Source organism: Plutella xylostella, chromosome 18 (assembly GCF_932276165.1).
Source record: "Plutella xylostella chromosome 18, ilPluXylo3.1, whole genome shotgun sequence".
In the NCBI taxonomy this organism is placed as follows: Eukaryota; Metazoa; Arthropoda; class Insecta; order Lepidoptera; family Plutellidae; genus Plutella; species Plutella xylostella.
In genome coordinates, this window is record NC_063998.1 from 6,344,302 (window position 1) to 6,370,482 (window position 26,181).

A 26,181-nucleotide genomic window follows, 5' to 3' on the forward strand; every position below is an offset into this window, starting at 1 on the left:
ACAGTTCCCCAAAATTGATAATGCACATAGAAATCTTCGCCATTGTTCGGCAACGGTCGTATTCCCGAGCGTTAGAAAACTATTATGTATTTAGAGTGGTTAAGTGCATTTTCTTCATGAAATTTTAGTAGAATTATGTAATTGGTGCTAAAAGAGATAATTGATTTATCAGTAACGAAATTTGATTCGATAATTCATAATATTCCATAATATTAAAATTTACTTCGAAAATATTACAGTAGGTACTTTTCAAGTGTCTTACTGAAGCTGATGTAAAGATGGATGAAAGAAGGTTTGAATAACACAAGGTTTATATTATAAGGAGAAATGGATTTCAAACACAGGTTTATATAAAAAAAAATTAAATCTCAGTTCAAAAGTATTTACAGCACTGATTATTTCACATTAATAAAAATGTTTACATTAAAATCTCAGTTCAAAAGTATTTACAGCGCTGATCATTCACAATAATATTACAATCATTGACTTATATATTACTAGCGTAAGGACAGGCCCAACTGCTTTAGAGAATGACACCATCGCGTTGGCCCTAAAACCTCATAAATCTGTCATAATTTGTATGAAATTAGGGCCAGCGCGCGGGTGCCATTTTCTTTTGACAAAACGTTCTGACGGGCGTATCCTTCCTTTTGAAATCATTGATTACAATTACAAACTTGGTCTTTTGGGTGTGGCTTTATTGGCAAAGTGAAGTGAATGTGCCTCATAATATGGCATCGTCAAAAATAATTAAAGTTGAAATTAAACCCTGACTACTGAGCCGATGGTCCCGGGTTCGATTCCCGGCTGGGGCAGATATTTGTTTAAACACAGATATTTGTTCTCGGGTCTTGGATGTGCCCGTAAAATGGCAATAGGCCCGCCCCCTATTACATTGGGACTAACATAACACTCTGGCGAAAAGTGGGTGCAGTAATGCACCTCTGCCTACCCCGCAAGGGAGTACATTAGTACAAGGCGTGAGTGCGTGTTTTTTTTTTTTTTTTTTTTTTGAAATTAAATTCACATTTGAAAAAAATAACAAGAACGATGTGTAATTGCAGCTCTTTATAATTCCACAAAAGTAATATTGATCTTGACCTTGAGACCCTTGACTGATCGGTGACAGCCACCGACCGCCCAAATTGTTTTCGATTATGTGTCACATGATATTGACTACTATTTCTTTCGAACAAGGATCAAAATGCAAGTGCTTTGTTTAAGGCACTGATTCGGGTGTTTCCGGGAATACGACAGTTTGCGAAGATTTGCATGCGCATTATTAAGATGGGAGAACTGTAACATATTTACTAACACATAGGTACAAAAATAGCGGCCTAATTACATAAATTATTATTCTATATTAACTATTAATATTATTATAACATTTAGGCTGTATGCCATTTTTTATTGCATAAATAACAACATTTTATTATCCGAATAGTAGCTTTGTATTTAGTCACGGATTTATAAACTCAAAAAGTACGAACCGACCTTTCATTTGTGTACAAATCAATACAGCTTTTATTGATTTTCATTTACCTGTGTAACTAACAGGGCCACTGTAGTGTAGCTGGAACTAAGTTAAGGTCAGTCATAATTATAGTATAATCATAATATCGTGTCGTATCACTATTAAAAAAAAATACACTTTTCTTTAACTTCAAAGTGGGACACAAAAATAATACATATTAATACATATAACTGCTAACCAAGCCTAAATCAGATTGGGATAAATTTCCTAACAATGGCACACTCAATAGAAAATCTCTCGTATTTTTCGTTACTGTGTCACTACCACCAATTCAAAACAACAATTGAGCGAATTATGCAATTCCCTAACAGAATAACTAACTCGTAGTTACATTAGCGAGTGACGAACGCTACACGTCACACGTAACCGAGTTATGTCTAACTCTATGGGCAATTCTACAACTATTGCGGGATTAGATCTACCGTGAACTTAGTTAGCGCAAGTTTAGCCTCCCTCCTTCGTCGCTTATTGTAGTAAAGATAAGTTCTGTACAAACCGCGATTGGAAACTGGGCGCTAGCCGGCTTGCAGCGATATCATAGTTTAGGGAGATGATATTGGTTATAGTTGCCGTGTTTTCCTATTCCAATCTTTATGGGCGGACAAATTAAACATTATATAGTGATGGGGGTGATAAAGTAAGTTATGTCATTCACCATGATCGAAGCATTCACCAGCCATTATATTTAAAGCACTTAAAATCGTTAATTTTTTTTTGTATGTAACCATAGCGGTTTTGAGCATTGTGGTGAGTAAGTGAACAAAAGTGTCCACAAAATGCTGAACACAAGGCTACCTAGTATAATTTTACGAGCAATAAGAGCTGATATTGTACAAATTTCACTCAGCCCTAACACTTTTATTAGTAATAACAGTTAATGAAAAAAAATATGGACAAACATAACAACTTTTTAGATGGGCCAATAGCACCACTCACACTCAACCCGTAAAAGTCCACTGCAGGACATGTCATGCAATACTGAATACTTAGCAGGCAGTTTGGAAATACAGAATCATTTAACATCGAACACTCTAGAAAAAAACGTTTATACAAACAGATATTGGTCCCGGTTGGGATTCGAACCCGGATACTTCGGCACATGAGACAATGTTAATAACCACTGCACCGGTGGACAACTTACGATTGTGCCGAGGGTCCGAGTTCGATCTCACAATATAACATTACTTACCACAAGGCGTGAGTCTGTGTGTACTGTACCTAAGTGTACGAAAGTTTTAGTAGCTTATTTTAATTTTAATACTGTTGTGAATACCTCGTTGTATGTCGTATTTCTTTGCAAGTTTTTTCTTTCAATTAATAGCCATGTTTTAATTTAATTAAAAACCCGGATAAAATAAGATAGAATAACATGAAATCTCACTTTCAAAACCGATGAAAGAATACGTCAGCCGTTTTCATACGAGTGCAAAATAGAATTTCTCCGAGCGATAAATTTGAATAGAAAATCCCGACCCACTGGAGAGTAGGTAGTGCTGAAAATTTCAGCGACGTAGTCAATAGTCTTCAGGAGACAATAAAACGTCACTTTGAGGGAAAATTTTACAAAAATCCTAGTCATAGCATACGAAAAATCTATCTGTACAGAATGGAGTAGGTGGATGTTTATTGAGACTTTTTTAAATCTATTTTACATTAACTTTATCATTTTCTGTCTAAAAATTGTTAGCAAATAAATAACGAAGTCACAATAATTAATATTTACACACAAAACCTAAATATATTCTTAGCTCATTATTGTTCATAGTTAACATGAATTAGCAATGAACGATTAGCATTGTTCCTCTTATCAGAAACTGGAGTAACTTAATTTCTCAGTCTTTTTCACAAAATTAGCTCACTTTAACTGTAGCTTAGCTTGCATGCAATACAAATGAGCTCCAATGAATAACGAACATGAATTGTTTGAACACGTTCTACATGTTTCATTGGCTTTACGTATAATCCCCACATTAACTTGTTTTCGATGTGCATATGTAATGATGTTCAAATAGACAAACATTTGTGGAAGCTTACTAAACCACTGAAAATTTTAGTCATCGACAGCTATCACATATTAATTAGCCCATTATCAAAAGCTTGCACTATTATTTATAATTGATGCGGTCGGAAATTACATTTTATATTAATTTAGAATCTGCTACATTTTATATCAATTTATGATCTGCTAGAATTAAATAGAGTAATTTTTGAAGTCGTTAAGAATTACCCCGTGTAACCTCAATTCAGCTTACTCATTTGCATTATTATGATGTAATCAGATGTACTCTATAAATATTTATAAAAATACTTGTGTAATAAAAAATTTTGCTGCATTTGACTACAAATTAAACAAACTTTTATTTTGGTATTTCTAAAGTAACGGTAAATGTTGCTATCTCAGTTAAGTATATAAGTTCACCCCTAACCAACTACTCATGCATATATTCGCAATAACTTTGAAGTGTGCATAATAGATTGCAGTTTTCGCTTGCCACTCAGGCTCTGTCGCCTGGTTGCTAACTTCCAAGTGCCTAAAGCGAGCAATGAAATGCAACTTACTTATAAGCCCCCTTCAAACTTCACTTGCGGATGCGTCTTGCATACATAAGTAACACAGTGGGCTTTTGACTTTAAATGTGTGCCTCAAAGTCCTTCAGTTTGAGAACTATGAAAGTGTTTATTCTGTACTTTATTTTGCCATAATGGTAAGTGAATTTATGAATGCAGCAATGTACATCGTTATAGTCATGTCATATACCTACTTACTTATTTATATTGTATCTGTAGTTGGGTACTCTATAGCAGACATCAATAACTTGTCTAAGTTCTGAGAGATTAGGAAGTTCTCAAGTTAGAACATTTGGTGCTACTGTGACGTCTCAGTGGCTAAGCTTGCTTAAACTATATGTATTAGTTTGAAGCCTAACTCAGTATCTATTCAGAGTATTGCAAAAGTGGTAGAAAGCCGTAAAGCGGTTACTCAGAGGTTTCTTAACGGAGAGCGGTTTCTCAGCATTTTATTTTATACAGGACATACACAAAAATGGTTCGATGTACAAAAAAAAACTAATTTATCATTATTTTAGCAGGTATACTCGATATGTAGGATCAGTGATAAAAGTATGAGTGAGTACATTACGTGTAAAAATAAAAGTCGCCTGAACGCCAACGTACCTGGAACAAATGATAATAAAATTAAACGAGTGGCCAACAATAAATAACAAGAATCTTTCACTGAAAAAAAGCTTCACACGGACTAGAATCGCAAAAAGGGATATAGGGTTTTAATTTTAATAATATATAAAGCTGGATTACCACTGATTCACTGACTGACATGATTGTTCTCCCAGAAGGAGCCATTTTTTGATATAAAAATGTTTAAGGGAAATGTACAGGAGGCTCGGGTGAGTAGAGAAAAAATCCGACATTTTTAAAAAAGTTGTAAAAAAAAAAAAATTTTTTGTTCCTCTTTTTTGGTGACCATACATTTTTTTATATTTCGAGGGTGTTTTTAGAATGTCTGACAGATTATAAAAAAAATATAAAAAAATAAAAAAACAAAATGGCGGCCGAGTTGCAGTGAAGTAAAGTTAAGGGCGTGTCAGACCCGACTTGAGGTGAATTGATCTCCTGGAAGGGGGGGAGGTGGGGGGATGCTGTTTTTTGTAAACGATGAGGCACATGATGAAATTTAAGGGAAAATTCCAAAAAATGATTTTTTTTTAATTGCGGGGGGAGGGGAGATTTTTTTATAAAAACGTGTTTTTTCGGGGATTTTCAAAGCATTTTTTTATTGTGTTCGAGGCATTTGACAGGTTTGACTTGTATGGAGCGGTTGTGCAGTTTAACGAGTAGAGTTGCCATGTGAAAGAATTTCCCCCATTTTTAGGGTAAATTTCGAGATTTTCCCCAATAACATGAAAAGTAGAAATGGCCACTTTTGATTTTAAAATTTGATGCAGTTTTGTCGGAAAGACCCGTACTAATGACATTTGACCATTTTTATTACTTTCGACTGGCAACCCTGGGCGATAGGCGAGATTATATTTTTTCGGATTTTTTTACGTCGACCCAACTTGAGGTGAATTGATCTCCCAGAAGGGAGGCAGGTGGGGTGATGATTTTTTTTGGACACGGTTTGTTGTATGGTGCGGTTTATGGTAAAATTCCGAAAAATTTAAAAAACAAAATGGCGGACTGCTTTGGCTGCCATTTTGTAAAAATGACTTTTTTTCACGATTTTTTATTGGTTTTTTCACATGTTTAGAGTGGTTGGGGAGATTTGTCTTGTATAGCGCATTTGTGTAGTTTGTTAGGTAGACTATACCAGTTAAATAAAATTTCCCCATTTTTAGGGAAAATTTTGAGATTTTCCCCAAAAACCTGAAAAATAGAAATAACCGTTTTGGATTTTAAAAAATGATGAAGTTTAGTCAGAAAGGCTCATACTAATGACATTTGACTATTTTTATGACTTTCGGCTGGCAACCCTGAGAAATACGGGAGATTATATTTTTGAAAAAGTTCGACGTTGATTCAAGTTGAGGTGAATTGATCTCCCAGAAGGGGGGAAGGTGGGGTGATGTTTTTCTTTGTACATGGTTGGATATATGGTGAAATTCATGGGAAAATTGGGAAAACTGCAAAAATCAAAATGGCGGATGAAGTGGCAGCCATTTTGTAAAAGAGAAATTTTACATGTTTTAAGGCTATTTCACCTGTATTGAGTGGTCTGATAGTTTTGATTTGTAGAGCGCGTTTGTGTAGGTGTATGCATTTAGTTTGCTTATGAAATTAAAACTCCCCATTTTTAGGGAAAAAAACAAAATTTCCCTAAAAACATGGGAAATTTTACATAAATATCCAATTTTATCCCTTTAAGATGGTCAGAGCGGTTTCAAATGTATGGCGCGTTTGTGTAATTAAATGCATAGATTTTTATTAAAAATAAAAATTCCCCACTTACAGGAAAAAAAACAAAATTTTCCTAAAAACATAGGAAAATTTACATAAATATGCAATTTTATCACTTTGAGATGGTCTGAGGGGTTTCGAATGTTTAGCGTGTTTGTGTTGTTAAATGCATACAATTTTAATTTAAAATAAAAAACTCCCCACTTATGGGGAAAAAATCAAAATTTCCCTAAAAACGTAGAAAAAATTACCAACATTAGCAATTTCACCACGTTGAAGTGGTCGGACAAATTTATGGTATATGGCGTATTTGTGTAAATAAATACAAACAATAATTATTTAAAATAAAAACTCCCCACTTGTAGGGAAAAAATCAAAATTTCCCTAAAAACGTAGAAAAAATTACCAACACTAGCAATTTCACCCCGTTGAAGTTTTCGGACAGATATATGGTATATGGCGCATTTGTGTAGATAAATACAAACAATTATTATTTAATAAAAAAACTCCCCACTTGTAGGGAAAAAATCAAAATTTCCCTAAAAACGTAGAAAAAATTACCAACATTAGCAATTTCACCTCTTTGAAGTTTTCAGACAGATTTGTGGTATATGGCGCATTTGTGAAGATAAATACAAAAAAATGTTTTTTTAAATAAAAACTCCTCACTTTTAGAGGAAAAAATATTTTCCCTAAAAATATACAAAATGTAAATCAACTTTACCACAGTGTAAGTGCCGAGCGCAGCGAGGCCATAGTTCTTCTACAAGCTATACCAAAATAAAACTAGCCGAGCGCAGCGAGGCATCCGACAAGTAACCCTGCCATAAAGGAAAAAAATCCGAGTGAAGCGAGGCATTACGTATTTTAATCAATATCAATAAAGAAAAACTACGGGAAAAGTCCCGTTTAAGAAGTGGAAAGCCGAGTGAAGCGAGGCAAAACAACCTAAGCCATCAATCCAAAACCTAGAGAGCCGAGCGGAGCGAGGCAAAACTACTGAAACCAACATCCGAAAACCCGAAGAGCCGAGCGAAGCGAGGCTAAAGTACAATAAACAGCATGTGCTTATGTAACTGCAGAGCCGAGCGAAGCGAGGCAAAACAACCGAGACTACCATTCCGAGACCAGGAGAGGAGCCGAGCGCAGCGAGGCTAAATTACTTTAATCACCAACTGCCTGTTTAACTGGAGAGCCGAGCGCAGCGAGGCTAAACAATCCAAATCATCATACCACAAACCTTGGAGAGCCGAGCGCAGCGAGGCAAAACATTTCAAAACATTATACCACAACCACCGAATAGCCGAGCGCAGCGAGGCAATACAACTTAAGTATAACCTTACCGTAAAAGAGGAGCCGAGCGAAGCGAGGCAAAACAAATCAAACCACCTTACCGCAAACCCTGGAGCGCCGAGCGAAGCGAAACAACACCACTCAAACCCTCGTCAACACAACTAGATATAACCTGAGAGCCGATTGTGGCAAAGAAATACCTTGAATGAATAAAAAAGATAGACAAAGGTTTGGGCGCGTTTATAGTTTCAATTATGGATTAAATTGAAGTAAACCATACTTCTGTAAACAACAATCATAGGAAATGTTCAAAGTGTGTGTGTTCGAGTGAGAATTAAAAAATTGTCTCAAACAGCAAACCCGAGTAAGAAATTAAGGAATAAAAAAGCCTGTGTATTTCGTTGCTATGAAAAAGTTTCTCTTCAGAACAAAGTAGGTAAACTAATAATCGAGACGCTAGAAAAACGCGCGAATGGAGGTGAGCGGTGGTAACTCAGTCGGGTAAGCGCCCGATTCTCACGCAAGAGATACGGGTTCGAATCCCGGCGCTGACATGTACCAATGAGTTCTTTTAACTTAAGTACAATGTATACCATCGCTCTTACGGTGAAGAAAGACATCGTGAGGAAACCTGCATATCTGAACCCACCAACCCGCAGTGGACCAGCGTGGTGGGAAATGGTCCAAGCTTAGGAAGGCAGTTTAGACCTTGGGGATATGCACAAAGGTTCCACTCGAAAGAGCCAGGTGTAGGTACTTACACACAATAGAATAGAATAGAATAGGAGGTGACTCAGATTTATGAGGTATTAAAGAATCCAATATTTGTACACAAAACTATGTCATCTCGATACTAGGTAAAGTTTACGAAACCAAAAAATAACCATATAGATCAGTTTCTCTACCTATTTGTGTGAGACAATCCGTTATTCATAATTTAAATAGTTTTCAAGGCAAATATTAACATTCCTGTGGAGTTTTCCTTAGGTATGTAAAGCCAAATTCAAGAAATATCCGTTGTACACTCCCGGGCAATGAAAAAGTTCCACTCACAAAATGCCGACACCATACGACCCCAATTTTTACAAAGATTTTTTTAATTTAAAATTGGAACAAAATATTACCGTTTTTAGTTGGTTGTTGCAGAAGACGGCATTAAGCTAGATTTTCCGTTTAGTTTTTCTCAGTTGAACTTTTTCACTGCCCGTGAGTGTATTATGGCAAAGTCAATACCAATCTGTTACAAATTTCATACTGAAATTAAATTTCAAGGGAAAACTAAACCCCATAAAATATTCGATACGTAATAGTCAAGTGAATAACCGTATCTCACCAAAATTCATACTGAAAACCGTATCCCACATAAAACAAAAATCATCAGTACCCCTGTTATAATGAAAACCATAGTGAAAACCGTTTTTAAGGCATAACATAACGCAAGAATGATTTGCTACGGTATATTCAAGTCAATACCCTGCTGAAACTGAAATTCATACTGAAAACTGTTTCCCACGTCAAACAAAATCGTCAGTCCCCCTTTAATAAAAAAAAATCATAGTGAACACAGTTTTTAAGGCATAACAAAACGCAAGAAAGATTTGCTACGGTATATTCAAGTCATTACCCTGCTGAAACTGAAATTCATACTGAAAACTGTTTCACACGTCAAACAAAATCGTCAGTACCCCTTTAATTAAAAAAAAAACATAGTGAACACAGTTTTCAAGGCATAACAAAACGCAAGAAAGATTTGCTACAGTATACTCATGCCAATACCCTGCTGAAACTGAGAATCATACTGAAAACTGTCTCCCACCTAAACCGAAAGCATCAAAGCACCGCGCGGCTGCTTGCAGCCCGCGCCACAACGCAACCTCTAGTTTTAATAATAAAATTATTGATTAAATATTTTGCCAGACGAGCAATGAAAAAATTCCAGTGAAATATGGAACGGCAATGACAGGTGAAACTTTTTCATTGCTCGCAAGTGTAATTCTAATACTATGAAAAAATATAGTTTATCAGTCGTAAATGTAATACTATGTATTTATATTCGTAACTTAATATACTTCTGAGGATTAAGTACTTTCAATTCTTATCATTATGATTATTTGATGGTGAGCCATAATCAAAAGAGACTAAACCTATCTGCTATTTGATATAACATTGCCTATCTCTCCCTAATACGACAACTGTCCGTGTGTCCGTATTTAGCCTACTTGCTTTCTCGCTTTTTTTCTGACAGCAGCAGTTAATTTGAAAGAAAACATAAAGATTACATTTAGGTATTATAAAAAAAAATCTTAATTTGATTGTCGGATGCTTAGTTGTAAATCTGGTATGATGTATTTGTCTGGTAAATACAGTTATAGTAATAGTCTATTAATTCATAAGAGTTCGACAGCTTTAATATCATTTCTATACTTGCCAATAAAAATAATGGTAAATGCTAAGAAATTCGCGCTTTATTTCTCGATGGTACAAAAACAAAATACTTATTTTTACTCACACATACTTCTCTGCCAAAAAACAATTACTTAAGCAGATGAGCTTCACGGATCGTATAAGTCGTGTAATCTCATTTTACAGTTGAAAGCTCCCATTCACCCCGCTAAGAGGCTACCATGTATCACTTCGAATCCTCCCGAATAAGGGTGTCTTCAATATACATGCTAGCCTTTAAAGTTAATTCTGAAATACTGGAAACTGAAGCTCTTGGTATGTGCCAAGAAATTACTATACCTAGCTTCAATATTGGTACATTAGGTACATTACATTAAGATAACACTAACAAAGATTTGTTCTAGAAACACTTCTGCCTACCCCACAAAGAAGTACATGATATTATTATAGCATAATATGCAGCGGTGCAATGTGCTTTAAAATAATCGTTCTGAAAAGTGTTGAAGGTTTTTCAGGGTGGTTTTTTATGAATATAACATAATCACTGATTATTATAATCAATGATTACTGATTATTGGATCAAGTTATCTGAAATCACTGATTATGTTATATTCATAAAAAACCACCCTGAAAAACCTTCAACACTTTTCAGAACGATTATTTTAAAGCACATTGCACCGCTGCATATTATTATGAACACAGCATTAGATTTTATTCTAAACCATTTTATTTTGTGGTGAGATTTCTAATGAATACATAAATATTTTTCCTAAACGGCGTATAATGCTCAAAGTAAAATGTGGAGCGCAAGGCGATGTATTCAAGACCGAGGAAACCTAATAAAAATGAGTCCCAAGAGAAATCAACTTACCTCTGAACCTAGGTAAATTTAATTTAGAAATATAATTGGTTAAGACAAATTGAATTCCTTAGTTTGTATTTGTAGTTCCGTATGAATAAGGAAAGTTTAATGTTTCGGTTTATTTGTTCATTCATGAAACTAATATTTTAAATATATATAGTATATTATAAACGTTCGTAAATAATAGCGACCGAGTGGGTGCCGGGTGAGGACCAATTTGCCAATGGCTGAAGTTTCACAGGATCGAAGGGTGTGGAAGAAAAAAGAGAGGCTTTTGTGAAAGAAAGCAGGCTTTATAAAATGCTAAATATGGATATTTTAAATATATTGCGTTTCAAACATCTCCTTAGAAAAAGATACATACTATCTTAAAATCGTCAACAAAACATCCGAGCGTCAATTACACTCGGTCAAAATTCAAATCTCAATTCTACATTTTATTATGTAGGTAGGTGATTCCGCTTTGAAGAATATGCTTAATTTTCTTGAACTTCAAACGCCACTTGTCGCTTCTAACTAAACATTCAGCATTAACAGACTGCTGGTCACATATTTTACTTGATATTCTGCCAAATTAACTGCGTCTCGACACGTTCAAGAAAATTCGAAGAATATTATTTTAAAATGAAAGATCGTTACCCTTTGAAGTGGCCTCATATTTCAAATTTTATGACACTCGTGGGAATAAAAAGCTTTATTCTGGTGTAAATATTAACATTTTATTTTATTTTTTATTTTATTTATTTTATTTTATTTATTGCCTTAAATCACATGTTACAAAATATAGATTTACATTATATAATTTTATAAAAAAGTTTCAATGCAATTTTACCCAATGGGTGTAGCAAAATGTATATAGTTAGTAAAATGTCATGCAAAATATTAAATCATTAAAATTATGTTAGTTATTACATTTTATTAATAGAATTAGGAACTTAATGAAATAGTTTTTAACATTTTAAAATTTAATTTCAATTCATGTTAAGCAGCAGGCTTGAAATCATAAAATTCATTGAGGCTATATGGACACATAACAATGAGGAACTCTTTTAATTTAGTAAAGAACTTAGTACCCGTCACCGTCAGAGACTTAATTTCATCTGGAAGACTGTTGAATACTTTGATAGCTGCCATCTTCGTTGTGCGTGAGTATGTGACTGTCCTACTAGCAGGAACCTCCAGATCATACTTAAATTTCTCATTTAGACGGTTACTGGCACCCAGAGTCCTAAGGGGAAATTTATTTGGATAGCGTTTGACCAATTTGCAGAGTTCAATGACCTATAAGGCTGTAATAGTCAGTATTTTAAGTTTTTTAAAGGAACCTCGACATGATTCCCGGTTTGATTTTAAACCATCAAGAATGCGTATGCATCTTTTTTGAAGAATTAATATTTTGTCAATATCGACGCTACCACCCCATACGGCCAGTCCGTAGAGTATTCTTGATTGAAAGAACGCGTAGTAAGCAATGAGTGTGGCTCTTTTGGTAGCAAGATTTGATAAGGATCACAAACCATAAGATAGCGTAGGCCTCACTCAAAGCTCATACTACATTCAGTTCTTACCAGCTCCAAGACGGATAAGCGGCTTACTTGACTCCTACACCTACAGTCCACTAAATGCAATGAGTTGCATGAAGTTTCATTGCATCGAGTATTTTTAACCACTTTTTTCGCCGCTTTCCAAAGGGCGTCCAACGGAATATTTGTCTGGAGAAAATACACTTGAATGAAATGTACAGATTATCCCTCCTAGAGCCTTCAGAAACGTTCGAAGAGAAATGTCAGCGATTACGCTCACTCAAAGTATGTATAAACTGACACGCTTAACTTAAACTCTTGCTTTAACTTCTTGATGAGATCATTACTCTACTAACTTGTCTGTGCGAGATTCTGTTTCATTTTAATTCGTATGTTCCAAGTAGCATGGTGGAAAATTCAATGCTGCAGTGGAAAAGGACTAGACTTTTAATTAAGAAAAGTAGGCCCCAATCCATTTTACTCGTTTCAGACTTTGTGGACGCTTGTCAGTGGCTCGTCGTACCTAATATTTATGTAATAGTAATAAGAGTGTTAATTTTGCGAGGAATTGTGTTCACGCCTGGCGCCCTATTCTATTGCGGTCACAAGCGCGCAGTGACACGGCGAGGGGCGAAGGAAAAATATGGGAAAAATACAGGAAAATGGAACTTTCAGTTGACAAGGTGACAAAGAGTGGACAGAGTGACACAGCTGACAACTGTCTACCGCGGAGAAGTGTAGTGGTATTGTGGGGACTACAGAGCCTCTATTACGGGTTTTGCAATCAACGACAAAAAATTACGTTTTCTTCTCTCATTTCCGTATATTATCTGTCAAAAGTTTCCTCATAGTTTTCGTTCGAGGAGCCACTTTGGATTGACTCAGCTCGACATTCTGGGAAAATAATGCTCTACGACATATGGGTATTCGTGAAAAAAGTTCAACTTCCCATGATATTTAAAGTCATGCGAAATATCAAAATTCCTAGAACAAGAATATTTTAATGTGACCTCCTGAGTCACCCCTTTCGGCATACTATACATAAGTACAATTTTCGCGAGACCCTGTAAAAATATTTCAGTATTTTAACTGAGTCAAGGTTTCATTACCCTTACCCCCGCTATACGGCCCTGCCAGTGACGTGAATTGCATAACATTAATGTGCACGTGGTGAAAGTTCACCCTTTCTGCCCGAGTCTCTATGTTCTGTTATTCATAGTGTTTCACCGTTTATTTTTTCCTTTTTAGCGTGTGCTTTGTTGAACGTAGGTGTAGATACTTTAATAGTTTATTTCGCTATACTTAAATGATACTATTAAGTTATCTGATATGGTAACATGCAGTATAGACAACTTGTAGACAGTAGTTATTGTTAATGGGTCTGCTGAAAAAAGTATCATAAAGGCGAAGCCCCATTGGTGCGGTGCGTCATAATTGGGATGACGCGACGCAACGCACCAATGGTGCAACACCCTAAATAGTTCCGGTGTAAAAAAAATGACCAAATTTATAATTTCGAAAACTTTTTGCCCTCACAATCACATAACTAATAACTACAGTACTTACCTATTGCGTTTATCTATAGCTCACAATAATGATAATTTCATTCTATAAGTTACTGGTTTACAATAAACCTTAACATCCAGATAACTCGAGGTTAATAATTAGACGTTCTTGTTACATTCCATTACGTTCTCCACCGCAAAACAGATCCGACCATACTATTATACTATGCGTATTTACTTTACCACACAAAGCTCAAATAACCGATCCACCGACGGAACCCGATAATCAACGGTTTACGATGTAACCCCACACGAGCCTGTCTAATTGTGGTTCGGCACAAATTGGGTTTGCTATTCCTGAAATAGGTGTTTATTTAAAATTCTTTATTTTTTTTCTACCATTTGAAACTGTAGTATGAATTATGAAAATATCCCCACTTAAAACTATAGTATGATTTTCCTATGAAAATAGTACCTAGTTAGTTACAGTACCGGTTTTACAACTGCAAACTTCAAGTTAAGCTGATTTTAAACATGACTTGACGTGCTATGATAGGTTGAATGGTCATAGACTGGAGGATTTTAGGTAGATTTACTGAACTGAAAAAATGAGCAATAGCGGTACCTACATTGACTCAAATAGAGGTAGGTACATAAATAACTAGCTGTTCCCGCGAGCTTAGCTTCGCCTTAAAAAGATTTCCCGTGGGAATCCCGGGATAAAAAATAGCCTATGTTTTTTCTCAGGGTCTAGACCATATAGGTATGTATACCAAATTTCCTTCAAATCCGTTCAGTAGTTTTGGCGTGAAAGAGTAACAGACTGACAGACAGACAGACAGGCACAGTTACTTTCGCATTTATAATATTAGTTAGGATTAGGATAGTTAGGATAAATAAAGTAATCTTTTGCTGATCCTTCTAAGCTAAACCAAAATCAAACATGCACAATAGGTACCTATAACCTAACAATGTTGTTCATTCGTTATCCGAGAGAACAATACAACGTTCAGTAAATCATATGCGTTAATTAATCGTTCCGACATACGCTGTCTGTATGTTTGCTCTGTTTTATTTTTTTCTGTTTACCATAGACTACAGACTACAGCTCAGATCAACTACAAATAGATTCGCAATCGCCGTGTGCACTATTCTCTTTCTCACTCAAACCATAGATGTTGCCGACATAAAAATAAAACCTAAATATGGGGAAATTTAACTTATCATAATAACAAAAACAAAACTTGAGTATATCGTCGGTTGATAGGAAAAAGACACTAAAGGCTAATTTTTCAATAGCCAGACAAAAGTTTTGCTGGGAAATAATTTTGATGCTGTTGCGTCTCAATGTTTCTCAATGTTTGTATTACCCAGATAACATTTATCTGAATATTGAAAAATCAGCCTTAGTGAGTTTTTCCTGTCAACCGACGATATAAGAAAAAAAACTTTACTCATACTTATTTGATTTCAATATAATTATTTAATATACACAAACTGAGTGGATTGTATAATTCATTGTTCAATCCTCTTCAAAATGTGCCGAACACAATTTTTGTATGTTTCCTTGGTTCCCAATTTGTGCGACCGGTAATGTCTATCCATTTTCTTGATATATTTTTTTCTGTCGGAAACCTATGAAAGAGATAAATGGATGAGCATGAGCATTATAATCGTGGGCCAAATATGTGATGGGGTTTTTTTTAAAGGAAACACGTATTTCGTATCAATACAATAAACTTTATATTATACAGAAGAAATCACACATGGAAGAAAAAAAAAGAAACGAACGTTTCCTCACAATGAGAGGCACCTCATTTGAAAGAGGAGAATGACTTCTACAAAATACAATCTTCACAAAAACCGAATTCGTGCGCCCCATTTGTAAACCCAACCCGAGTCCGTTACAATTTCTAGTATTTTCTTTGCATACTATAATATTTGTGGGTAAAATAAATTTTCAATAACTTGCAACCCCATGTGATTTGTTATGATATGGTACCTCGTAATTTTTACTTAAAACTGATACTAAAAGACCTTACAGTATTAAAATTAGTATCGTTTTATATTAAAATCGAGCCAATAGATAGTACTATGATGAATGTAAGCTTGTTAAACTTGATAGTATCTACTTACATGTGAAAATATATCTCATCCATCATTCCATCGTGTTTTCGTTCAATATGCTCTGTACAACCGAACAAAATCCACCCACCCATGTCACACACTCGTTAAGTGATGATAATAGTCTAATAAACTTAATAAACACCCACAAATCACTAGCAAATCAAAAATAAATAGCATTTAGAAAATTTTGTTGTAACTGTCAGCCTTTGTTTGGCACAGATTTTTCATTTGTTTCATTGTTTGGCACAGAGAACTGACGTAAACAGGCGCCACAGCAAAAAGGACAAAAAACATTTACAGCTTAACGTTTCTTTCTTACGCTTAATGTAGCTAAGCGTCTCTTTTTCGCAATGTCAGAACTGTCACGATTATACCCCTGTGGACTACAGAGAGCGCTTCCTTTTGCAGCCTTTGTTCCGTGCCTTAATTAGTGAAACCAGTGAACTCTGTTTTCACAGTTTCAATTCATTAAAAAAATAAAAACTCTCAGTCTTTGTTTCGGAAGTTTTCGTGACAGTCGCTAGTTGTGCTGTGTTGCTGCTTTTTGTGCTATCCATACCAGGAGGAAGGCATTGCTTTATAGATGTAGGTAATATTTGAGTTGCGCAGTTAGAGTACCTAAAGTAAGTTTACAGAAGGAACGATTGAAAACACACACTTTCATTTTAGAACAGTTAAAACACTATCTGATATGATTGTCTTATCTTTTAATTACGGTGGTACCTATACCCTAAGAGTGTTTATCACTAACACGCTTAGTAAAGAAAGGTAAGGTTACCTGAAACAAAATTGCCAAGAAAAATCATCTTATATTAATATACACACTTTTAGACACCGGACTACTGTTTTGTATGCCCATTAATCTCTATAAATGCATCTCGCAACACTTTTAATTATAACTTTCATAGTCGTTGCAACGGTGATGATAAATGGGTTAATTAAAGACTGTAAGGGCTACCGAGTAGTACCGGTATCCTTAAATAGCGATACTAGAAATATCTATAGCGTTTGGCGCGCTGTAGCAAATAAATCGCAGCTTAGTCCAATCGCATTCTGACATAAATAGCGCAGGCCGCCGCTTAGACGGACAAGGAAAGGGGTACCATGGATTTCTTTAATTAGTTGATATAATTATGTCATTAGCCTTCTGCGAAAGCCATTCAAGATGCATAGGATCAATCCATCAATCCATGCATCAAGATACATGTATTATAGGATGAAATTAATACACTCTCAATGTGTACCAAACCCTGAAATAACGTGTTTTTATAAGAAGGATGATATAAAATTAGATAAATACAAATAATTATGTTTACAGTGTAAATAAGGAAATTGTGTCAATATATAAATGTGCTGCATAAATAAATAAAACTTGCGTGGTATATTTTTCTTTACATTGTACTTGGCAGGCATTCTGCATCTATTTAGCTGACCACAAAATTTTAATTTCAATATAAGTACATAAACTAAGTTATACTCGTCAACTTCTCAGTGATTATCTCACGAGTATCAATCGAGAACCACCAGTGTCGCAGTGGGAGCGGCCCTCTCCATGGAGAGTTGATTAAGTGGACGGCGAGCCACTTCCTAGTACAAGGGCCGTCTGGAGACGTCTGCCAGATGCCGCAAACACTCTTTAATGACCGACTTTTCAATCTATAACTTACGATTGTAGGCTTTGCTAATTGTTTTGTCTAGGTATGGTACGGTGCCAAATTGTTTATATTTGTACTTAAGTATAACAAAATATTATATAATTTTCCTTAAATGTAAGTAGGTACCGAATAATAAAAAATATTATTGCCTACTTTAATACTTATAAGAAACACTAAATATAATCATAATAGATTTAAATTTAAATGATAAATTAAAACTTTGCTTTAACTTTATAACCTACGCCTGAATTAAGCCCTTGATATATTGAATGATAATCGCTTAAATTATTCGCTTTATTGGTAGATTTCAATTATATTCATTACTTATCATGAAAATCACAATTGGTTATAATAATTAACCACTTATGTGATATAATTATGATATTTGCATCAATAGAGGACGAAAGCAACCACAGCTTTTCCACCGCTGAACTATGTAATACATCATATACCTATGTACCTACCTTACATTAAACAGGAACAGTTGGGTTAGTTGGATAAACATAGTCTTTTTCTATTATTCGTGATAATCGTGACGAAATATTACAAAATCCCCTTACCTAAATCATCTATTAGTTAGACTACCTATTATCAAAGATGGAACCATACCTTACGAAGATCATCCATTCTACGCAAAGCGCGACGTTTACTGACGACTGAAATGTGCCATCATATGTTACGAGTACGACAGACCTTCGGGATCCTGCGAAACTAACCAAGCCGAAATATACCTTATACAGATGAAATCAAAAATGGTTTAGCATTGACGGGGAACTGGTCTAGTAGGCCACGGCTACTGGCTGAGGAAGTATCAATTTTCGATCGTACCGGGCGGCGGGCGTGCGACGGTTAAAACAGAACTACAAACTAAGTGCAGTTGGCTAACAAGCCGGCCATATGTCACGTGCAGCCAAGTTGCCGAGGTGTAATTTTACTGCAATTAGCTGCATCACTTGATAAATGTATAGTAGGAGGAAGGGACTGAGTTATTGAGGGATAATAAGTGTAGCCTAGAACAGCTAAAAACTTCGATTGGAGTATTCAAATCTTAATGCCTAGTTTCACCATAGTCTGTTAGATCATTATGTTACAATTAGGGTCTGTTTCACAATGTCTGGTTAGTGGCTACCTGACGGATAAAATACATGCTGTCACTCTCTGTTATTATTTTTTAGACAGTGACAGCATGTATTTTATCCGACAGGTAGCGACTAACCTTACCTTAAAGACATTGTGAAACAGTGGCTTAATGTCATAAATTATAGTATACGTAATCTCCATATTAAATTCTAGACAGATGTGTCGAAAGTCAACAATTAATCCCTTGTTATGATCTAACAGAGTATAAGAAACTGTGACAAAAAGTATTTCAGGTGTCGTGAAACTTTTTGTTATGTTGCATTATCCATATCCAAATGATCATCATTTACGTATCCATATGACGCATCGAATCAATCATATTGGTCAGACCCACACAACGATATCCCTTTTGCAATTCCAATAAAACCATAAACGCAATATTTTCTCTAAACTGTTATTCTACCACTCGAAAAATGGACAGACAAAACACCAATCCCTGAATAAACAAAAATGGTCATAAATATTTCATCGGATTGTGGTATGGGCGAGCGGGCGGGGTGGCGACCGCAATAGTCGATGCGGCTGGGCGCCTACTCCGGCTGTTCGCTACTCGACACTCAAACAGTTACCTGAGTCCTGACATAAATTCCCGATTGGATATAGGTGTTTCCGAGGTTGTGACGCGCCGTGTTGGGAAGTAGTTGTGGATTAGTGTGGCCGCTCGATAGGTTAATATAGATTTATCTATCAATAGTTGTCAAAAATACCATAGAGTATCGGTCGATTGCCAGTCAATCGATAGTATCGGTATTATTAGTCAACAACATACTATTGATACTACAGTATCTGTTCACTAATAAACTATCGATAGTATTGATAATGTATCACTTCGTAGTATACTATATGTAGATGCCATAAAAAGTATAATATCTATATAGTATTGAATAGATAGTAGATCCGCCCTTCACAAGTTTCGTACCGGCTCTCGCTCATGCGGTAGCGGCATGGAGGGTTCACATTTATTCGGTCGCGTGCCGGCGCGGACACACGCAGGGTCCACTGATCCGGACACTGAATGGCGCTGGAAATCTGCCTGTAATTGTGTCGTAGCGGATGAGTAGTGGCTGTGCATTGGGCAGACGTAGAGATCGAGAGCGTAGGTACGTATAGGGTTGACAATTGCAAATTTCAGGAAAAAAAAATTTATTGATGTTTGTAATGTATCGAGCTTAGGTTTTTCAAGAGGTATGTATAAAGTGTGTATAAAGCTTTCAAATAAGATACTATCATACTAAAACACAATGCAAATATGCAAATAATGCTGAAATGTTGTTACTTAATAGTAATACCTAAAAACTATTGATGTACTACCTAATAACTAAATTATTTATATGTATAAAGAAATACCTAACTATCAGTGCTTCTACTTTATGAATAAAATTATATAACTACCTACTTTAGCTAGTCTATGTTATATTGTATAAGTAACTTAATTATACCTAGTGCATAATTACCAATTACCTATACCTATGTAAATGACTTGTAATATTATTTAAGTTATTACCAATAAATGATTGAATTGAATTGAATTGAATTGGTACGAAAGTACGTGCGAACACATTTATTTGATTCAGTTATTTACCTTGCAAACGTAAACGTTTCGTTTTATATTGAAAGCCAGAATTAAATTACATTCGGAAAGTCGCCTAAAAATACACTAAACATATGACGAAGCTGACTTCTGCCCGTTTTCAGTTAGAATTTCAGGTGAAACAATGCACGTAGGTCCCAGGCGGTACATCCGGCGTGCATATGAGACAAGTCAGTAACAAATGGGACAGCACAGGTGTGCTTAAGCGTAATAGAGATAGATAAATGCTATTTAATTGTGAAACTACGTATTTGTATGAGAGAAAAAGTGCTACTTCTGGTTTTGCAGCAACGTTAATGTTGACTTTATTATTATTCGTCTAAATTATTATAAGTAATTATACATATCTACGCTAAATATCTGAGATATAAAGTTAACGCAAAAAATTTATATGTAAGGAAAACTAATTTAAATTTGGAACAGCTGCATTTTGCGAACGACGCGACGGCCACGCGACAACGGTCATCAAAGTTTGCCGCGGCATATAATTACTGTGTCTGCTATAACATTAAACTAGCCCAGTCATATTAACTGTTATTAGCGGAACACCATACGGCACCACTCACAATACCTACCATAGCGGCAATTAATTGCTCCTCTTTTTGTTACTTACACATAACTGTATTAACCTTATGACCTCCATAAGTAGATGAAAGTGTGAAAGACATTGCAATAACATGAATATTTCAAATGTTTTTTTTTTAATTTAACACCAATAAGTCCTACTAACCTTTTTATAGCCAGCCAGTCTCAAGGAGCGCTGCAGTCGCGCCGCCCGGCTGCAGGACAGGTACACCACGGGCACCGCCTCCTCTCCCTCACACTCAATATCGAAGTCGTTCAGAAACTTATAATTCCCGAACCTCGCCGCCTCACTCTGCACCCCACTGTCCCGCCAATCAGCTGTCTTCAAATCCCTCGGAATAAAAAGCGGATTCTCGTAGCAGCGGGGAAGTTTCCCCGACTCATTCTCACTGTCCACCTCCTCAAAACGATCCTTCGGATCGTACGCGGAATCGATATCGCTCTCGTCGTCCGGAAACGTTATGAGATAATTGTCATTGATGCACTGTTCATCGCCGCTCGCCAGCGCGTCATCGATCAGTATCGAAGGCAGGTGCGAGTCTGAAGAGGTGGTGTATGCGCTCCATCTTAATCCGTTCGTCAACTGTCCACACTCCATTTTGGCGTAGAGTTCACTTGATGTACAATTCGTGGATTATTCTCGGGGAATGTTTGTGTTGGATCGCGTCAGTGTGGGCGGTGCACGGATCTCATTTCAATCGGCAATCTGTTGTTTGTCATGTGATTATTTACGATGACCGAATGATTCTGTTCGTAATTAAAATAAAAGTCTCAAATGATTTCAAAACGTTCGTATTTTGTCTGCCTTATTAATCAAAAAATTCTAATCACTATAAACTAAAGTCGAGGCCTATGCAATCGTATGCGGAAACCTTTAACCTTTCCGCCTAGTAGTGTAAATAGCCCGAGTCCTTCCCGGTAGCTACCGCTATGGGTGAGCGAAGCAATTTGTACTTGCTGTAAATAAATCAAGCGACAGACACAAAAAGTCGAATGTCACGAAGTCTTGCCGAGTCGAAAGTCAATGTACTCTAGAGCCGCGTCTGTCCAGTCCTGATGAGGAACATTATTATATAACGCATGATATCCTTGTAGCCTCTAAGCCGATTGCGGTAAGAGACAAAATGTAATGGACTGGACACTCATTTCACGAATAAGGATCTGTAATCGGATTACTGTATACGGAAATAATTACGGTCTAATATTCTTTTCAAGGCTATTATTTATACCCAATTTGTATATTGGTCCGTAAGGTACATAAGGCTGACATGATGTTTAAGACTTTATAGGATGCAAACAAAATAAGTAGGTACTTACATTAATTATGAAAAACATCAATACCTTACAATATTAATTTTAAATATAAAAGCTATGAACAGTGTTTTGTTTATTATTTTAACAAATTACTGACATACGAGTAACTGTTATGGTAACTATTGATATTTATTATGATTAATTCAACTGATAACAATTGAAATGAGAACCGTTTCTTTACAAGCCGCCTATTTACATTCACCATAGATACTTTATTTACCTCCTCAATAGAATCTTTCAAAATACACAATCTAGGACACTGAACTACCACATAATTACAGCGTAACTATCACCATTAATTTTAATCACTATGTAAATTGCATTAAGTTCCACACAGTGTTATTTAATAATGACCCGTGTAGAATTCACTGATAGTTTGAAACGTCTGAGGACGCGCCCGCGCAGGTTCGCAACGAATTCAGACTGTTCTAAAATTGAAACGAAGTGGCTTTAATAACATTGCGTATATTTTCACGTTTTCCGCCATGTTGACAGTTTGGACGGTGCGCGCGCGCTTCAATGAATGCTGTGTTGATATTATGACTTCAGGTTCAGACCTTTGATGATACTTTATTATGGTCGTCTTCGCCTCGCTGTAATACGTAGAAATTGGATCGGGTTATTTTTAACATTTTAATGTTTCGGTCATATTCTTACAAATTGTATATTTTCATTAATTCATTAAATATTGCGCTGCGGCAGTATATTTTTATATGAAAACAACTAAGTTTAATTATTACTTTTATAAGACACTTATAGAAGGGAGAATTCAAGCCAATAACATCACAGTTTGAAAACATAAAGACATGGACCGGATCAAAGGACATTGCCACACTCAAGAGAATGGCACAAAATAGAAAATTATTTTGCATGATGATCGCCGACATCCGTTAGGATATGGCAACAAAAGAAGAAGAAGACACTTTTATTTACTAGTATTAACCCTTCTATAAACCCAACAGTAACATGCTATTTCTACTTCACGTTGCACCTAATAAATGTGTAATTTCGATAACGCTTCACGAAATAAAACGCACTTCTACCAACGTGACCAGACTGAAAACGTCCAAGTGTGCACTCTACGTGTAATGTAATAAGAATGAAGGTGATGCAAAATGTCGGTTGTTTAGTCGGCCGACCTTGCCCGTCGTCGGTCAGTGTCAGACGGGATACTGTTGATGCCAATTTCAATTTTATAACTCTGTCTGAGTACTGATATCATCGATTTCATTCTAACTGCCAATTTCTCTTCATTTAGAAAGGGAGAAAGATATGGCTAGGATCAGTTTTTGAAAGTTATTCAGTATTGAAGTGATTTTGAAATAAGTCCTCTTTTATGAAAATCACAGTCCCCGGATTACCTCAGCCAGCCACAAGCCACTACCGATCTGTCTTCAATCCAAGGACGATCCAGCAGGAGGTGTCATTTACTATACATATTTTATTTTCCATAAGTTCGTTCATATTCGAGAAGTCAAATATCGCAGCTATTAAATTTGGGGAGAGCGCTCTCTAGGTCCAGCAGTGGAAGATTACTACTGGTCCTGATAATAATAATATGATGATGAAATTATGTATTAGAAGCCAGCGGCGCAAGAAATACATACAATCAGATGGAAAATTCCAGAGACTATATTGATATCTAAAAAAGCTGGATATTTTCCGATGTCCTCACCAAATGTAAATTTTCACAATACTGTAAATATTGCATAGATTTTCTCTACAGAAGAAGAGTCTGAAAGCAAACCGTACTTAACCGTAAGTACTTAATAAAGTTTATAGCAGATAACCAACGAAGTATTGCAGATAGCTAACTGTTTAATTGAACAGTACGGCCTGTTGACCCGCTGCCAGCCGCCGCACATCTGCATCGAATAAACTATAACATCTGCATCCACGTCTTTTCGTCTGTGAATTTTCTTAGAGAAAACTTTTTCAGTTCACGAAACTTCCTTTGTGCTTTGCGTCACGGCTGTGGATTATTTAAATGCGCTAACGTCATTGCCAAGAAAAAGGCGCGAGTATTTTTAATAATGCCGGACTTTTCCTTTTTGGTGGTAGCGAGCATACTTCCTCGAGCATTTTTTATAGTTGTGAGAGTTTCAGCTGTGTTGTTACCGAAAATCTACGGTAGTAACATATGGGTTGCATATTATTATTGTTATTATGTAGAGTATAAATAATATGCAAACATGAACAAAGATTAACCACTACATCAATGCAGCATTGGCCCACAACCTACAAATCAAATCCATCTACACTAAAAAGACTAACAAAAATGGAAACAAACATATCTACATATGCATAAACCACCAATCCTCAAGTTTTTCCTCCACGCTTACTGTTCGCGCCTGAACAAATATTCCGTTAGTAGTCGTGTACATAGAACCTCGCCACACATCACATTATGTAGGGATGTGAGATAATGTTATTTGTATCGGGAAATCGGATAAAAGCTTCGTGGCGGTTTTTAACAGCTCGAAGTAGTGTTCAGAAGCCGGGACATAAGAAATAAACATCCCCATTTATGCTAAAAATCATTGACAGGTTCTAAGCTTAAAGACTATTACCAAAACTTAACGGAATTGCCTTCAGTATTTACTTTTAGTGGCCTAACTTCATCGCATATACTACCAGTGTACCTATCGCGAACTTAAACATACAATGTATTCAACTTGACACTTAATTACTACGTAAACGTTGCTTCGTTTTGACTTCGCGATCACCCCACTGCTTCAGTCCATCGTACCAAGACTACCAAGTATGTATGTTTCACAGAGCCACTCAACTCTAAGTGAAACAATTAACCTGAACTTGCCTTCGGAGACGGCATAATACTTAGTCTCCTCACCTACACTACCCATCTTAGCCAACTTCCCAACATAATTCACAGACCCGAAACATATGCTGAAAGTGTCTCCAACTCTATCTAATTAAACCTGTGGGTCCCAAACGGAACTTACTACTTCATACATAAGTGCTATAATATCCATAGATTTAAGTACAATGGATAGAGAAGATGATAATATCAGAGACACGACATGTTAAGAAATACAATTCGTTGTGAAACATCTCAGTATACCAGCTGAGAAGCAATCGATTTTGAACTTTATCACCTGAGTTGTCGGGATTCAATTCAATAATTCTTGGCAGATATTATGATGTCAATATTGCATAGAATAGGATTAAATTCAGCGATATTGTGACATCTGTGATTCGATTTATTGGATACGTTCGTATAGTGTTCAAATACGAAGGATCGTACCGATACATACCTTAGTTAAGGATGCGAATTATTCAAAGTTAGGAGCATAACCGGGACCTTCTGAATAGCAGTCAGGTTGACTAACTACTACACCATTCGGTCTTCAGTATGTGAACAAAAGACCACCAATGACCTATTTTTCCGACACTGAAGAGCATTATTACATTTTATGTGTATTCAGCAGTAAAACAGATTCATAACCTCCATAATAATTTTAAGTAGCAACCTATTATGCATGTAGCTTCGCGTGACCCTCTCAATCAATAAATCAAAATTAGCATAGCAACTCCAGCTTCCAGACGGTAGCAGTTTTGAAATTAGCAAGGTTACATTCCAACAGCCACAATAAAACTAACTTACAACCTACCACCCTTACACCGTCGGAATAAAGTTAGTTTTCTATCGACTAAATTGGAAATAAAACTTTCCAGGATGGCTGCCATCCCCCGACACGCAATATGAAACCACAC

The 26,181-nt window shown here is 36.0% G+C and overlaps 1 protein-coding gene across 7 annotated transcripts in view; it reads right to left on the minus strand.

The window, feature by feature from the left end:
- LOC105382610 (apoptosis-stimulating of p53 protein 1) overlaps positions 1-26,181 on the minus strand; it is a 199,272-nt gene that overhangs the window by 101,910 nt on the left and 71,181 nt on the right. Inside the window, exons 1-2 of one of the 7 annotated variants that reach the window (XM_048627257.1) lie at positions 22,667-22,946; positions 21,278-21,838 (exon numbers count right to left, since the gene is read on the minus strand). The exons of 4 other annotated variants lie outside the window; for them this stretch is intronic. In XM_048627257.1, coding sequence (XP_048483214.1) covers positions 21,278-21,730 — 453 coding nt within the window. In that variant the 5' untranslated portion in view covers positions 21,731-21,838; positions 22,667-22,946. Of the gene's footprint in view, positions 1-21,277; positions 22,424-22,666; positions 22,947-26,181 lie in introns of those variants that run through there. 2 more of the 7 variants (XM_048627256.1, XM_048627255.1) reach the window with 2 other exon arrangements.